The sequence below is a fragment of the Mustela erminea genome, chromosome 2 (assembly GCF_009829155.1).
Source record: "Mustela erminea isolate mMusErm1 chromosome 2, mMusErm1.Pri, whole genome shotgun sequence".
Lineage (NCBI taxonomy): Eukaryota > Metazoa > Chordata > Mammalia > Carnivora > Mustelidae > Mustela > Mustela erminea.
Genome location: NC_045615.1, coordinates 117,151,689 through 117,169,279, shown reverse-complemented (window position 1 = coordinate 117,169,279; position 17,591 = coordinate 117,151,689). Strand labels below are relative to the sequence as shown.

The 17,591-nt window shown below is 44.8% G+C and overlaps 1 protein-coding gene across 4 annotated transcripts in view; it reads left to right on the top strand.

The window, feature by feature from the left end:
* CCDC149 (coiled-coil domain containing 149) overlaps nucleotides 1-17,591 on the top strand; it is a 98,827-nt gene that overhangs the window by 22,985 nt on the left and 58,251 nt on the right. For 2 of the 4 annotated variants that reach the window (XM_032333997.1, XM_032333998.1), the window contains exons 2-4: nucleotides 6,827-6,831; nucleotides 10,143-10,304; nucleotides 12,286-12,324. In XM_032333997.1, coding sequence (XP_032189888.1) covers nucleotides 6,827-6,831; nucleotides 10,143-10,304; nucleotides 12,286-12,324 — 206 coding nt within the window. The remainder of the gene's footprint in view (nucleotides 1-6,826; nucleotides 6,832-10,142; nucleotides 10,305-12,285; nucleotides 12,325-17,591) is intronic. The other 2 variants (XM_032333999.1, XM_032334000.1) reach the window with 1 other exon arrangement.

Here is a 17,591-nt window from a genome sequence, read left to right as displayed (position 1 = left end):
ATGGCACTCGATCTGCTTTGGATAGATGGCTGGAGAACCCCTTGAAGAGAGAAAAAGGCTGAAATGTAACAGAGTTCTCCCCGATCGATTGGTGGCCTCTGATCTGATCTTTCCTGCACGGGCACCTCATCTTGCCTTCAGCCTCCAGAGTCACCTTGCCGCCTCCCTGTGTCCCGCTAATTCTATGTGTGCCAGAGTCTTCCCAGGACATGCCTACGTGAGAGGATCAGTTACTGTTGCTTAACGACCAAAGGATCCTGATTGACCAATGCAGAGAACAGTCTGGGTGTGCTACTCATTCCTTTAGTAATGAAGGATAAGCGGACCTTGTTGAGCTGCGGTTCCTCATCTCTAGAATGGGACTAATTGCACAACCTATTCCATAGATAGCTGTAGGATTGAATATAATGTTTCAGGTTGAGCATTTAGTACAATTTGGAAAGTAACAATATTCGCTGAATAGAGGCTGCTACACTTCCTATGGTAATGAAATAAAGGCCCACTTCTCCTTAGTATTACTCCTAACAGTGCCTGGGACGTAGAAGACATTCCCAAAATACGAATTTGTTTTCTCCTTCCTCTTTACTGAAAACAAAGCCAAACCCGCCTTTCCTTGGGTAGGGAAGAGAGCAAATATCGCCAGCCCCTAAACCACACTCAAACTTACCAGGCAGAATTACACCCTGACTAGGGAGCAAAAATGGAAGCCTAAGGAGAATCAAGAGTGTATCCCTTGGCCCCACCCAAGTGACCAGAAAGTGGGGGCATTTTCCTGTGGCTTGTCCCCCTGGGCTCAGCCCTTGGACAGGGGGTTGGGTTGCCATGCAGCCATTCTCCCGTCGATAGGATTCTGATACCAGCTGCTGAGGCTGAGGCCAGACCCATGCTTGTTTCTTGTTGCCTGGGCAGCACCTCCCTAACAGAATTGCGTTAGACAAGGTGATAACAGAATCCATATTAAGAAACAGCAAAGTCAGTATGTTCTTTGTAGGCTTGACAGATCAGATCAAACGGCAGGATCCAGAGGTATGTCTGCAAAGCAAGTCCCCGTCCCCAGCTGCCTTCCCCTCCCCCTGGGAGCTCAGCAACCAATTTTACCCAAGCAGTAGAGTCAAAGATAATTTACACCACATGATGTCAGGACCCAGTTGTCTTCCTCAAAGGATTCTTAATGTCACTCCCCTATTCAGAGCCCCTCAGGGCTCCTGCTTGCTGGAAGAATAAAATCTGAACTCTCCAGTACGACTTCCAGGCCCTTTCTGACCTGACCACCCATCTGTCTCTCTTTCCAGCTTTATCTGATGCAGGCCTCATTCCCACCCCGATGCCAGAGACAGCCCAGCATGTCTTCCCATGTGTCACCTTTGTGCTTTGCTCTGGCCGTTTCCCTGCCAGGAATGTTATTTTCCCATCACCGCTACCTGTCACAACTTCATCTCCTCCCCAACAAAACGAACCCCTCCACCTGTCCTTTGGGATCCCTTCCAAATGTTCACATCTTCCTCCAATTCTTCGAGCCCCTTCTTTGCCGAGCTGTGATCCTCTCCTTGTGCTTAAGAAGAGTAGAGAGTATCAGTACACATACGGCACTTCCTATTTTAAGTGTGTTATACATACTAATTGCTTTAATTCTCACACGAGCCCTATGAAGAGACTATGATTATACCCATTTAACAGAGAAACTGAGGCATGGAGGGGCTGAGCAATTGATCACGTAACCAGTGAGTGGTTAAGCCAAGATCCAAATGCAGGCGTTGCACTCCTTCTGGCTGGAGGTAAGGCAGCTGATCAGATCTCACAGTCCGACCTGATCTGTCAACCATCATTCAAACTGTCTTTCCCTGTGTTTCTGGGAGCTCCATGTGTACCTCTCTATAGCATTTAGCATGCTATAGTTAGTAATGATTAATGAATGATGGTCAGGTCACATTATCATCTATTATTATCTCTTGTGTTATATTAATAATTTTTATTGCTATAAAAAAGGACCAGGCACCGTTCTAAGTTTATAGGCATTCATGTCTTGCTAGGGATGTGTACCTTGATTTGGGAGGTGGAGAGAAATGCACCGGACTGAGAGGAACCCTCAGCTTGGGTTTTGACTCTGGGTCCCACTAGTCAACCCTGTGTAAGCCAGTGTATCATGCTGAGTCCCAGCTTCCTCATCTGTGCAATTAGAGGCCTGCCTTAGAGGATTCCTGAGGTCTTTACCACTTGTGAGTTTGAGACTCTGTCAGAAGGGAACAAAACTACATGTGTCACAGGATGTCAAGGTAAGATAAATGTATGCCATTGTCTCATTCATTATATGTATGTATTGAGCCCCAGGTAGGTACCCTGCATTGTTTTTAGTGCCAGGCATCTGGAGAGAGAGAGGTTGAAAATAAACCAATAGTGAGTTGTATAACTCAAGGTCAAGTAACAAGTACAATGAAGGAAAGTAATACACTATGAAAAGATTGAGATTCTGAGTGGTGACAGACAGGGACAAGCTTCCTGAGAAGGAGACATTACAACAGATATCTGAAGGAAAACTGGGAACGGGCCATGCAGAATGGGCCAAGTAGAAGAAACAGCAATGCAAAGGCCCTGAGGTTGGAGTGGGCTCGATGTGGTCATAGACCAAGCTGCCCCTCATATGTTCCAATGGAGGCGTCAAGTTAGAGATGTGAGTACAGAGGAGAGTCTGAGCTGGTGACACCAATTTAGGTAGGATGATGGAAAAGCCATCATAATGAACAAAAACCCTGGCTGAGGTAGGGGGAGGATTTGGGTTAGCCAAGAAAAGAGACCCCGGGGCCTGAATCACAACCAGTATAACTGTGTGCAAGTGCCCTTTGAAAAACTAAGTGTCTCATGCCTGTGATTCACTTGGTGTTGAGCCCTGTGTGGCCATCAGCACGCAGGCAGCCAGAACTCTTCGGGACGGAGTTGGCTGACACCTGAGCAGATGGCTGGGTGTCCTCTTACGCCTCAGCCCTTCCCCAGGGAATGTGTTTGAAAAGGCCCCAGGAGAGCTGCCGGTCTTCCAAACGGGGCCTCAACATACTGTGCGTAAAATGCGCTGCTCAGTGTACAGTGATCTCTGAGTGTCTTGTTCTGAAAGTGTTTAGACCCGAGAATGGTAATATGTGAACCTGCTACTCAATGTAATTGGTACCAATATCGAATACTAAAAGAGCCTGGGATTTGTAATTGAGAGTCGTGATTTGAGGGAGGGACACCTGAGTGGCTCAGTTGGTTAAGTGTCTGCTTTCAGCTCTGGTCATGATCCCAGGATCCTGGGACCAAGCCTCACATCGGGCTCCCCGCAAAGCGGGGAGTCAGTGCCTCCCTCTCCCGCTGCCTGCACAAGTGCTCGTGCTCTCTCTCTCTCAAATAAACAAATAAAATCCTTTAAAAAAAATGAGTCCTGGCGCCTGGGTGGCTCAGTGGGTTAAGCCGCTGCCTTCGGCTCAGGTCATGATCTCAGGGTCCTGGGATCAAGGCCCGCATTGGGCTTTCTGCTCAGCAGGGAGCCTGCTTCCTCCTCTCTCTCTGCCTGCCTCTCTGCCTGCTTGTGATCTCTCTCTGTCAAATAAATAAATAAAATCTTTAAAAAAAAAAAATGAGTCCTGGTTCGAGCTGACAGTAGTTAGTTAGGTATGTGACTCTGGGAAAGATAATCTCAGCTACTTTGTCAAATGAGAGAAACAGTTTTTTTTTTAATTTTTATTTTTTTTTAAAGATTCTATTTATTATTGGACAGAGAGAGAGATCACAAGGAGGCAGAGAGGCAGGCAGAGAGAGAGGAGGAAGCAGGCTCCCCGCTGAGCAGAGAGCCCGATGCGGGGCTCGATCCCAGCACCCAGGGATCATGACCTGAGCTGAAGGCAGAGGCCCAACCCACTGAGCCACCCAGGCACCCCTGGGAGAAACAGTTTTTGTCCCACTTGTCATATAGTGTGGACCATCCAACGAGGGAGTGTCTGCAAAAGTGTTTTGTTTGCTTTAAATGTGAGAAGAATAATACTTCTAATTTTGAAAAAGCATATAAAGTCAAATTTTGCACAGCATCTTCCTTTTGGAGCTCAGTAAGGTAGGCAGGGCAGGTCTGATCTAATCAGGGTTGTGCCTTCATCCCAAATCCCTAATTATCTGCATTACATAATGGCCCCCATCTCTCAAAACTCACCAAGCACTGAGTCCTCCATGTAGGTTTCCTCCCCTGCCCGTGAACCCACCCCCTCATTCCCACTCTTGTCTCCCTTGGGGAGCTTCATTCCGTATTTGTCCAGTGAATGAGTAAATACATGGAGTAGCTTCCTACAGAATAGTAGAGAACAGGTCTATAGATGACGGTCCACAATAAGTGTGTGACAATACATAGGGTTGTGTGTGTTTATTCCTACACCCATGTTCTAAAAGAGAAGTCTGGTGAAACTGCATGGGTGCTATCTTCTGTTCTATGCTGCATTTTTTTTTTTTTTAAAGAAAATGAGGGGTTGCAAGTGGATTGATCTCGGTACCCAGATGAAGGTGTCACGACCCACGACTTGGAAAACACTCTGAGAAAATATCCAGTAGCCAGGAACATTGTTCTTTGCGGTTTTGGGCAAGTTGTGTGGGTTATCTGTGAGCTTTATTTGCGTTTATGAGCGTTATTAGCATTCGATGTTAATTCGAAAGAAAAAAAGATGGGCTATGGGAATAGACCCACAGCATTACAGCAGCTTGAAGGTTTACTGCATGTGATGTACTTTTAGTTTTTCCTGGTCTACACAAGGAAGTCAAAATCTAATAAACGCTTAGGTTTGGGACAATTCCTGTTTGAGAAAGACGGGGTGTTAATCACACCCTTGTCATCGAGACTACCTAGGGATTGGTGAAGGAGACTTTCAAGTAAAAGTCAGGTTCCCTACCCAAAATCCTTGGGCCCCAAAGTCGTTTCAGAAGCAGGAGTTATTGGAATCTGAGAGGAATTGCCATAAGCATACAAAATATTATGTATTGGCCCCAGCAGACTCTAGGGTGGTGGCTTAGTCAATAATCAAACACATTCATTTGTCTTCAGCAAATATCTAAAGATTCGCAGTTAGTGGCATAAAGACTATAAACGCCCTCACATCACTGAGGTCACTAATGGGATGTGAACACGTTTTCAGTCTTCAGAACACCGGGGAGATTCAGAAAAACCCGTAAGGGATTGTGGAAATAAGGTTTGTTATCCAGGTATCATGTTTTTCATTTTCAAAATCAACAGGACCATTTATCCCTTCGGGGGAAACGGTGTTTGGCTCTGTGCCTCACACAAAGAAGGCACCTAGAAAATATTTATTGAATGGGTGGCTGAGACCAGCTACAGCTTACAGAAGACTGTTCTATCCTGGCTGCTTTGGAGGAAATAGTCCTCTGGTTCTTTTCTGACGCCCTGTAGTTTATCCCATTTCTTATAAGTGGATAGTAACCTTATCGCTTCCACTTGGCTCCCTCTCAAGGAGCACAGGGGAGAGATGCTTGTAGAGTCCTTTTGTTTTTTCCCATCTTCCTTCAGCCTTCATCTGAGGAAAGGAGAGGCAGGCCCCCGAGAAGTGGAGGGGAGTGGGTGAAGAGATAAAGATTTCACTCATTTGTTCCAGGTCTAAGAACTAGCCAAACCCAAAACCGCCCTTCCATAGCTCCCTCGTGCTGGGAGTACCAACTCAATGTAGGAAGAAACTCCATAAATATTCTGGTGTTTTTCTTTCCTTCCTTTCTTTTTCACGGAATGCTTAGTTTTTAAGGCACTGGGGCTTCTAGGGGTTGGCTTTACAGAGATCTGGGTTCAAATTCTGACTCTGTTTGCCCCTCAGCACATTACATAAGCCCTTCCACACTATACATGAGGAGGTCAGAGTGACTTCACAGTGTTGCTGTGAGGATTGAAGGCACCCACACACGGAGAGCATCTGTCACAGAAACTGTGTTTTTGGTTCTCAGTGATGGATCTTCATCTATGTGGTGGTTCAACAGAAGCACAGACCAGGGGCAAATATCCTCTTCACCAGTCTCCCTATGCTCGTTCTCTGATTCGACTCCATGAGTTGGGATGGGCTAAGTTAGGCCCTGGTAACAAACACCTCTCCCAAATCTCCATACCTTAACACCACAGAATTTTACTTCTGGATCATGTCAGGGTCATTGTGGACCCCACGGACTCTCCAGGGCAAGTCATCTGCTATATTGACACCACAGTCAAGACCATTTCGTCCTCAGGGCCGTACCTGGTTCCACACCCGTTTCAGCCGGTGAGGAGAAGGATCGGCGATTCTCACCTAGACTCTCAAGTGCTTTCACCCTGGGACAACCTCATGTCCCTGAGAGGCCCATTTTATGGGATAAAGCAAGTTACATGGCTCTACCTTACTCCAAAGCACAGGAAGGGACAATCCTGCCATGGGCCTGGAAGGAAAGGAGAGCTGGAAATATTAGAGAGAGATGCTCATGTTAACCGCACAGGCAGTAGCCTTTTCTCGTTCTGCCGTAAATTGTTATTGCAGTCACAGCCTCTGGCCAGCACCCGCGGCAGCTAGTGGGCATCTGATAACCCCTGCTATATAGAGATTCTGAAACTGCCACGGTCACGGGTGATCTTTGGAAACCACTGAGCCAGCTCTGTCCTAGATAAGGCAGAGGAAGCAATTTCTGGGCGCTTGAAGTGAGTCCTACCTCCTGGACGGGAGCCCCATCCCTCCCCGCCCCCACGTTTTCCTGGACACCCTTTACCCCCAATGGTATTGGATAATGGGGGTAAAATCATGGGTTCCGCAAGTTTCAGGGCACCCTGGTTGCCCCTCTCCTCTTCCAGGCGGGGTGTGTGTGTTCTGTTCTGTGGTTCTCCCAGGGCCCCCACAGTTCTTGGTTAGTTCTAGGCGAGACCCACTTCCAGACGGAGGACTCCTGGCCCTGCCTGCTGATTCTCTGTTGTCCACCTTGTCCACCACCTCCATCCTCTACACTTACCCCGGCCTCCTTTAGGAGCTGAAATGTCTCAAGCACAGTAACTTGGTTGGTCCGACTTCCTGTTCAGGTTTTGGTCCCGCCCAAGGCTGCACTTGCCCGTTGTTCAGAAGGGGCCAACAAAGAGGCTCTTCAGGACCTTTTCCTCCCCTTCCAGTTTTTTCATTGTTTTGTTTCCAATTGGAGGGCTAGGAAATGGGTCATTTTAACAGCATCCACCACAGGGACCAAACTATAACCATTTTAGAACGAGTGTGAGAAATTCCTTCCCATTTCCCAATATTGCTTCTCCGCCCACCCCCCCCACCCCCCCCACCCCCCGCCACCCCCGAGTTTTCTGTTGTTACTTTGATAACAGACATAAGCTCTCTGGCCGGGTGCAGGAAACAGAGCCCTTGCTTGTACTTTGGTCTCCCTCTGGTCTCCAAAAAATGGCACAGAACGGTTCTGAGACTGTGCCTCGCCCTTGGACCCGCAGGCCACTGCTGGCCTCTCGAACTATTGCAGTTCGGGTTCTAACTCTGGACACAGTATGAAGCAGGAGGCCTCTAGAGCCTGGGTTTTCAAAGTGTAGCCGGAGTGAGATTCCCCGTGCCGTGGGCTAACGATGCAGATTCCTGAGCCTGAGCCGGTACCAGAGATTCCGACTCCGTGGCTCTGAGCTGGGGCCAGGCATCCGCAGTTTCACCAGCACCCCCGGCCTGCGGTGGGGCGGGGGGACTCAGCGCAGTGTTCTCTAGCCTTCTTCCTTCTTGATTCTGCCGCACCAGGGTTGGGGGACTCCGGGGAAGCCGTCCCGTCTTCGGGGCAGCACCACTTTGAGCTGCTTCAGAAATGAGGCTCCAGCCTGAGATTTGTTCTCGTGATAAAAATAAACGGCATGCAGGGCAGTTGTTGCCGTTTGCTGCTCTAGACCGGAGTCAGCAGAAGAAAGGGATAAACGCTGTCGAGCAGCGGCTTCCGAAAGACCACCCTTTTGCTGCTGTGGCTCTAGGTTCTGTATGGAATGTGTTGCTTTCTGACCCTTTGGGGCAGGTATAATGGTCCTGTTTTTCGTGCCTTGAAGGAACTCGAGCTGCAGGGATGCCCCTCAGCAAGTCCCAGGTCACTGTCTTCACAGAGGCCTCTGTGCCTGTTTCCTGCCGGGTACTCTGGACTCAAGGGAAGGGAGTCCTATTACAGCCCTTCACGGCTTCCAAGGCCCTGTCTGAACCAGGCCTTGGGAGAGAAGCGGCTGTGCTCTTGGATCCTAATAGACAGCAGTTCAAAGTCAGCGAACCTGAATTTCCACTTTGCCAATAAGAGGTGGCCCTCACCACTTCCCGAGACCGATGTTACGGCTAATCTTGCCTACAGCACCTCACAATGTCTCCACGCAATTGGAATTTTCTTCCCCGAAGGTGGAAGACAGTGTCTGTGGGGTCTCAGAGTTGAATCTGATCAAGTGAAGGGACAAAGGTGGCCGTTTTTGTGCCACCAATACTAACAGCCCTGACAACCGAGGCTTGCTGATCCCGGGCAAAGAACCAGAGGCGCAAGGGCAGATCTGTTAAATTGTGTGTAAACAGGGTTTTTTCCCTGTGAAATCTCAATACCTCCCTTAGGACATTGCAGTTTAGGTTTTGAGCCACTCTCCTCTGATATTTACTCGTTGGGGATTTTACTCCTGAGAAATCACAGTGGCAACAGAACCATTTTGCCTCCACGAAGACGATGTCAAAGTCTTAAAAATCCAGGACGTTTTAAGGCAGGATTCCAACCTCATTACTGCCAGGAATAAGATTCACCCAAGGTGGAAGTGTCCTCTCTTAGAACTCAAATCCGTCTCAGAATGGTTTTTCTTTCCCCTTTGTTTTGAAGCTAAGCAATTACTTTTTTTTAGGAAAAAAAAAATTGTGCTAATGCACAAAACTCTCTTTTTCCCCTTTCATTTATTTGAAATTGAACTTAACAAAGTCAGTTCCAAGCAAGCACTATATATGAGTAATGCTTTTTGTCCATAAAAGAGCATTGACTCCAATGGTATGGGAGCGCTGATTCTCTCTCTGCTTTGTGCGAGCGTCCGTAATGACAAAGTGCTCATGTCAGGGTGTATAATGAAACTATAAATTGTTTTCATGAATGCTCTGGATTTGGTCTTTTACGGGGCAAATTCAAAAGGTATTTAATGCCACATTTCACATACGTGAATAACGCCAGGCCGTGCAGTATATCCAATGAAAGTCAAGAGTCCCAGTCAGGCTCACACTGGCCCGTGTGGTGGCTGATTATCAGGTGAGGGTGGTTCATGGTCAGGGTGGGGATGGGCTGATGGAGAGAAGGAGGGATGAAGAAATCCTGTCCCCCTGAGGAAGAGTTCCAGCTAGGTACACCCAACTGTTTGGGGGTAATCGAAGTGTGGCTAAAATACTTAACTCATTTGGTGCCTGGGTGGTGGGTGCCTGCACTGGAGTTATAGAAGTTGTACACATCTTGGTGGAGTTAGTAAACAGACATTCTCAGGTAAGAAAATGTCTGCTGGGGTGAATGGACAAAGGAAATCTTCAGCAGTGATTTATAGTTCAATTAAGTTATTTCTAATAGCACTTTTTGTATTTACTTATTATAGTAGAGCCATATGGGTTTATTCTAGAAAATTTAGAAGACACAGAAAAGCACAAAGAATAAAATTATAAAAAAACACGTGGCCAAGAGTTGTTACTAATATTTTTACAAAATTTGTATTGAATTATCTTTCTGTGTCTATCATTTCATTGAATTTTAATAAAATTTTATATAATCTTACCTAAATATATTTTTTAAAACAAAATTTGGGTCCAACTATCTATCTATGTCATTGTTAAAAATTTGCTTTTTTACTTATATGTTGGCTAAAGTATTTTATCTGTTTATCCCAGTTTGCTAAAGTTCATGAACATCCAGGGTTTTGGTTCTGTCGTGAGGGGTGTAGGTCAGGTACCATGGCAGTCTGCATATTGTATACCTACTGCATACATCATTTACTGACTGACATCTCTGGGTATATGTTCTCTAAAAACAAAAAACTCCACAAAACAAAACCAACCGTGCAGGAAGCATGAAACAGGGGGTGTGTTAAACGGAGGTCTATTGACGTTTTTGACCAGCTGGTTGGATTTCTTTTTGTTTTTGTTTTTGTTTTGCAGTACCTGGTGTGTAAAAGAAAGCTGGAGAGTAAAAAGGAAGCCCTGCTGATCCTCTCCAAGGAGCTGGACACATGCCAGCAAGAAAGGGACCAGTACAAACTCATGGCCAATCAGCTTCGGGAGCGCCATCAGTCCCTGAAGAAGAAGTACCGGGAGCTGATTGTACGTGTTACGTCACGGCGATGTTCTCGTGCCCTCTTTAAGATAGAAAGTGGGTTACGCTGGAATTAAAATTTTAAAAGAAAAAAAAAGTGACGATTTTAACACACCAGTTCTTTAAAAAAAAAAAAAAAAAAAAAAAGTGGGGGGAGGCTCACATTCAAACAGTTCCAACATGGAAAAATGAAGAAGTGAAAGTTGTCACCCCTGTTTCCGCCACAACCCAGCCCCAGTCGCTAGCAGGCGTTGTGTGCTTCCGGACTGCCTCCTCTGGCATCTATGAAAACTCATACAAATGTGTTTGTACCTGCCTCCTTCTTAGTTTAATCGTTTGGGGCTTTTCATTGTTTTTTTTTTTTATCATTTTTATCACTTTTTGTTGTTTCTTTTTCTTTTTACCTTTCTTCTTTTCTTTTTTTTAAGTAATCTCTACACTCAGGGTAGTTGGGACTAGAACTCACCACGTGGAGATCAAAGGTTGCTTGCTCTACCCTCTGAGCCAGCCAAGCACCCCTGTTTAAAGAGGATTCTTATTACAAATCTGCACCAATCCAAAAGCAGCTAGCCACATGTGATTATTTAAATTCCATTTCAAATTAATTAGAATTCAGTGAAATTGAAAACGCCGTTCTTCAGTCTCGGCACATTTCATGGGCCCAATCCCTGCCGGATACCATGTGGGACTATGTGGACGCAGAAGAGTTCCATGATGGCCGCTGTGTGGGGACGGTGAGATACTGAGCGTTTCCATCACTGCAGAGTTCTGCTCATCCCCACTGTGTAAACATAGTCCCAGAACTTGCTTTTCACTCAGTCCTTTGGTCATTTCTCTAGGCCATACGAACAAATTTAACTCCTTTTTAAAAACAGTTGCATAGTAAGATTTCCATAATTTCTTTTCCCTTTCCCTTATGCTGGGCATTTAGAGTCACTCTGGGTTTTTTTATGTGGCAAGATTGTTAAGGCTGCAGATTATACTGAGATGGAGGGTACCAATGGTAGAGAACTAGATGCATTCCACTTTTTTTCCCTCACAACGTTACGATCTCTGTTTTTGAGTGCTGACCTGATGGCTCACATTTAGCCATCTAAGCTGGGGTCATTGAACTCTCCTGAAGCAGAAATAGAATAGGAAGTTTCTACTTGATATTGACTTATATTCAGGCAGCATGGGAGACAAGAGTACTGGTTTACTGAGCATTTATGCGTCACCTGAGTTCTTTTTATTTCCAGGTGGCACCGAAGGGGTGGGGGAGGGGAAAATGAATCCTTTAAGACAGAGAGTCTGAGAAGACTGCAAGTTCTCAGTTAATTCTCTTTTATCTTGACCATATCCTATCCCCTCTTCCCTACCATATCCCCACCCCCAACTTGTTCTGCCCATGGAGAAAACTCAAGCATGTGTGCATCCACTTTTATTCCTTTGGATCTAACATTGAAAAGAGGGATTGGACTCAAACCAAATGAAATACTGTCTCAGTTTTGGCTCTGCTCAAAGATAAATCCAGTTTTTCATGTATTTACTTGGTTCATATGGTTTTAGAAAGTATCTAGGTTTGGTCCTAATTGGAACTGATTTCCTAGAGGTTTTTCCAAAATAACTGGTTCAGTTTATACTTAATTTTTAAAAAAGCATATGTGAGGGATGCCTGGGTGGCTTAGTTGGTTAAGCATCTGCCTTCAGCTCGGGTCATGATTTCAGGGTTCTGGGATCGAGCCCCATGTTGGGTTCCCGGCTCAGTGGGGAGCCTACTTCTCCCTCTGCTCCCTGCTCATGCTCTTTCTCTCAGTATTTCTCTCCCTCAAATTAAAAAAAAAAATCTTAAAAAAATATATTTGAATTTGGTTCAGCACACTATTGATTGCGGGGGGAAGGAGTGGGAGGGTCTGAATTTAGTTTGGAGTTTTGTTCAGTTCCCTGAATCTAAGCACACTTTTTCTTTTTTTTTTATTTAAGTAAAGTGTAACATTTCTTTCTTTGTAGGATGGAGATCCGTCACTTCCCCCTGAAAAGAGGAAACAGGTAAGCCTTATTCCTGAAGTTTGGTAACTCTTGGATTGTTCATACAGATGCCTTACAATGACTGGGGTGTCAGGGGTGTCAGGGAATCCAGAATGTATAGAGAACTTCTCTTAACTTCCCAGAATCCTTTTGTGTTACAGAGTGGGGAACAGGTAGTAGAGAAATGCTCACTGAGAAGAGGGGTTGGCGGTTGTGGGAGTGATGGTGTGGAAGGAAACCCAGTGAGGTGTAACAAGGGGAAAGAGGGCATACCAGTTGACAGCATTCCCTTTCTTGTTGGGAATCCTGTCAGGAGCCATGAGTTGAGAGCTCAGGGCCGTCACTCTTTAGCATACTGTTCATGGATGGATTCTGTTCTCCCATTCAGCCTCTACCATTTCAGGCTTTTAAAACCATCTTACCTCGTGCTCGCTTCGGCAACACATACACTAAAACCATCTTACCAAAACTCATATGTTCTTTTTTACTAAATGATAGCCCACATCATTTATAGGTGAATCCATTTTCCCCCACAGATTTCAGATACTTAATGTGTGTCATTGAACAAATCTTACGTATTTGTAGATCTGTTTCTGAACTTCCTGTTTTGTTCCATGGAGCTTCCTGTGTAGTCCTGGTGTTGTACCACATTATTCTATGGGTTTTGGCTTTGTAATACTTGTGACATCTGTTTGGGCTAGTCTCCTTCCCTTTGCTCTTGCTATTCATGTGTTTCCTATTTGTTACTTTTTCCAGATAAAACTTACATTTTATCAAGCCTTCCTCTCATTCCACCAAAACAAATGAACCAACCTATTGGTATTTTGATTGGGGCTTTGTTAAATTTGTAGATTAATTTGGGGACAGTTAAGATTTCTATAACATTATGTCCAGCAATATCATAAATCATATTTCTTTTAATTTAGTTGCATACATACATACATACATACATATTTATGTTGTTATTTTCCAAAGGTATCTCTGTCAGACCTTCCCTCAACTTGACAATTGTTCTCTACTGACATGCCCTGAAATACAGCTTTTTATGGGGTTGAAGCGAGCCCAGATGATGGTGATGTTAATGCTATGTGTTCCACGTTATGGAGAAGCCTCTGCCTCAGAGCAGGTCTTCAAAACTAGGAAATGAAGATACAGGAATTGCTTTGTTTCTTCATAGCTGTAATGGTTAACTCAACATCCTGTTTTTGTTCATTGACTATATACTTGACATCACATGTAAACTTGTTGGGTCCATTTCCTTGAGATTTTTGATGCTGAGTAAATAGTATGCCACACACACACACACACATACACACACACACACACACACAGGACTTTCACCCTTAAACAGCAACGCAACTCCTTCCTTCAGTTACCCCTTTGGTTATTTAGTACTACTCTTTCCTATACTCTCTTTCTATTTTATTTGATTGTTTTGTACCACTCCAGGTTTGATCTGAAGTCAGATTTTGCTATAGAGCTGATTTTTTTCAACAAAATTACAAGGGTTTAATTTTATCATGAATGTCTAAAAGTTGTCCTTAATCTGGAATTACTAGATGTTTCTGTGGTTTTTGGTGGCTAGGAACAGTCATCCTTGTTGAAATTTTCAAGTTTGTTAGTATTCATGAAGGAGTTTTACAGTTTAAGTGAATTCACGTCCCATGACTTTATAATAAAAAATTTACATTGACCAAGGAGAATCTGAAGAATTCTAGTGAGTCTGTCAAGCTGCATTCATATAGCTCTGAAAAAGCAAGTACTGTGTCCTCAGCGATGGCTTTTTAGATTTGAATATAGCATTCAATTTCTGTTCCTTTGGGATTTGTACAGTGGTGTGATTTTGGCGCTATATCCTTCCTGCCTGGTTTGGAACCTCTGACTTGCTGCATGAGATAGGATGGGTTGGGGTGCCGGCAACCGAAATTCTGAAGTGTTTAAACAATAAAGGTATCAATGACTTTGCAAAACCAGAAGCTCAAAGGTAGAGCATCCTACTTCTCCATTATGTGTACTCCTTCTCTCCACTGTGCCACACTTAACAAATAAAACACAGGATCCCTAGGGGGTGCCGGGGTGGGGGCAGAGTCAGTCAGGCATCTAACTCAAGAGTCGACTCAGGTCATGATCTCAAGCCAGGAGATGGAGGCTGGTGTTTTGGCTCCACGCTGAGTCCCTGCCCTTATGAGCAGGCACACACTCTCTGGCTCTCTCAAATAAATAAATAAATCTTAAAAAAAAAAATACAGGACAGTTGGGAAATTCGGGTTTCAGATAGACAACTAAAACGTTTTCAGGATAAAAGTATGGCCCTTGGGCTACCTGGGTGGCTCAGTTAGTTAAACATCTGCCTTTTGATGTCAGCTCAGGTCATGATCTCAGGGTCCTGAGTTCAAGCCCCGTGTTAGGCTCTACATGGGACATGGAGTCTACTTAAGAAAAAGAAAAGAAAAGAAAAGAAAAGAAAAGAAAAGAAAAGAAAAGAAAAGAAAAGAAAAGAAAAAGACATAGTATGACCCATGCAATATTTGGGACAAATGTATGCCAACACATTATTCATTATTTATCTATAATTCAAGTTGAATAGGGCATCCTGTATTTTATCTGACCACTCTACCACTGTGCCAATTTCAACACCAGCTTTCTCTTGAAAAGATAGAGAACTCTTGAATTTTCTCTTTCTTCTTCTTTACTTAGAATAAAGAACTTCACTTTCTTCTAAGGCCAATTCCCCTAAGCAAGAGAGGCAAAACCCCCCGCCATGGAATGGAAGTGCTTTTCTCCATTCTAATTGGGTTAGTGTAGGACATGCTCCCATTCCTGGTCTACTGACATTCACCAGGAGAGTGCCATGTGTTCACTGGCTTTGATTAATCACCGAGGATAGAAGGGCTGCTAGGAAGCCAGCAGTGACACTGTAAATAACTGTGTGGCCTTGGGAAGTGTCTGAGTCTTAGCAGTCTCATCCATAAAATGGGAATAAATATGGTACCTACCACATAGTGGTGCCAGCAGAGTCCTCCCCATGGTGCCTGGCAAAGGGTGAATACCAATAAATATTTTTCATTTTTTCCTTCTCCACCTAATCCTCCTTAAATTTTTTTTTTAATCAGTGATATAAGAGAGTGTTGAATCTGCCCACCATGGCCCTTGTCAGGACCCTTTTGTTTCCATTTGGCAGGTTAAAGTATCTGGGGTCCAAGAGAGGTTTCCTGGCTCATAGGACTTCAGAGGGTTATTTGAGCAGAGAGCAGGGAGGCAGAAATGCAGCCAGGGCTTTGGCTACCCCAGCTCCCTCTGGAGCTCAGCAGCCACTGTTTCTTTCTGTGAACCTGCTTTCTCTGTAGAATGGGAAATGTGACTCCACATCTTTGATCTCTAGAAAAAAGTTGCTCCTCAGTCCCAAGAGAGAGCTCCTCTAGGCCAGGCTCAAGCCAGGGGCCCATCTCAGGGTTGGCCAGGCACAGCCAAGCGTTCTATAGACACAAGAAGGCTTCTACTGTTGTCATGTTAAGGGGTGCTGGGTAGGCAGACATAATTGTCTGCTCCACACGCCTTCTTCACACGACCTTGGAATGACCAAGAGTAATGATGGCAGCCAACCTTTTGGAGTGCCCGCTCTAGCCATGTACAGACCCTGTGCTCAGCATTATGCTATGGATGAGCTCATTTAGTTCTCACCCAGCCATGTGAGGTGGGTGCTCTCATTAGTGTCGCCATCTGACAGATGAGGAAATTGAAGCATATGGCAGTCAAGGAAATTACCACAGGGAAATGACGTAATTCATTGGTGTTGGAGCCAGAGTATGAACCCCTGCCGTCCACTCAGAGCTCGTGTTCTTAACCACATTGACTCAATACCTATTTATGGAGCATCTCATGGGGGTCTTGTGCTAATTTAGACAGTGGGGACACAGGTCTGAGAAAAGTCAGATCCAAATCCCCGAGCTTCTGGAACTTGCATTGTAGTTAGGGTGACCACACCTTTGTTTCCCGAGGAACATCTCCATTTTATCCTGGCATAATTTGTATTAGGGCTCCTTTTCACTCTCCAGAGCCTGTTGGTTTAGAAGATAAATAATATAATCACTTTAATTCTAGTAGAGATGCTATGAACAAACAATAAACAAAATAATTAAAATAAATCAGATATAATGGACACTGATGCTATGGAGAGAGAAATACAAATTCTCTCCCAAAGCAAGGGAGAGAATTCTGCCTTAGTGATGGAAGAGATGTCTTGATAAATAGTGGGGAGAAATAGTTCCAGGATTTGGACATATAAAGAATTTTATCCATTCAAAATACATTTTTAAAATTTTATTTACTTTTAGTTAATTTATAGACACATGTGACTGGTTTTTCGGCAGTGAGTGTTAAGATGCCTTCTTCCTTAGCTTGGTGTGGAGACGAAAATGCACCAGTAAGTATTTCAGTCCTGGTTGCAACGAGACTTTGTATTTAGCCAGAAGCAGACAGCTTTGACACACATGTGACAGGACTGGAAGGGAGAGGCAAAATTATTTTCTTCACTTTTTCGTCTAGCAGGAACGGGGTAAAAGCATGCCCTCTGACCTGGTGTCTCCTTTATTAATTTACATGTTTATCATGAAGGCAAGACAGTGGGTAAAATATTTACCCCTCCAGCTGAAAAGCAGGTGCACTTACTTAAGCAGAAAGCACTGGAACAAGAGCCAGCTGTCATGTTAACAGATGGGACATGGAGGTCCAAAGATCCACATATTAGAAAAGGAGATGCCACATAGAGCCATTTCATTGCCCATCAGCCTCGTTTCTTGATTGGGAAGGTGGAATTTCTGTGGTCTCTACTTCAGTCTTCCCTGTTCGTGTCTGCACTCAGAGGAAGGGGGTGCTATGATCATTGTTATGGGCAGGATGTCTGTGTCTCCCAACATTCATATATTGAAACTATGCTCCCCCAGTGTGATGGTATTAGAAGGTCGGGCCTCTGAAAGTTATTAGAATGAGAAGAAGTCATTGAAGTGGAGCTGACACGAGCGGGATTAGTGCTCTTCCAGAAGTCATGAGACAGCTCGCTTTCTCTGCTCTGCTCTCCGCCCCCAGAGACGGGGCCCAAGAAGTCACAACCGAAGAGGTCCTCACTAGAGTCTGACCACGCTGGCTCCCTGGTCACAGACTGTCAGCCTGGAGAACTCTGAATAATAGTCTTCTGGGGTTTATAAGCCCCCCAGACTATGGTATTTGAGCAGAGAGCAGGGAGGCAGAAATGCAGCCGGGGCTTTGGCTACCCCAGCTCCCTCTGGAGC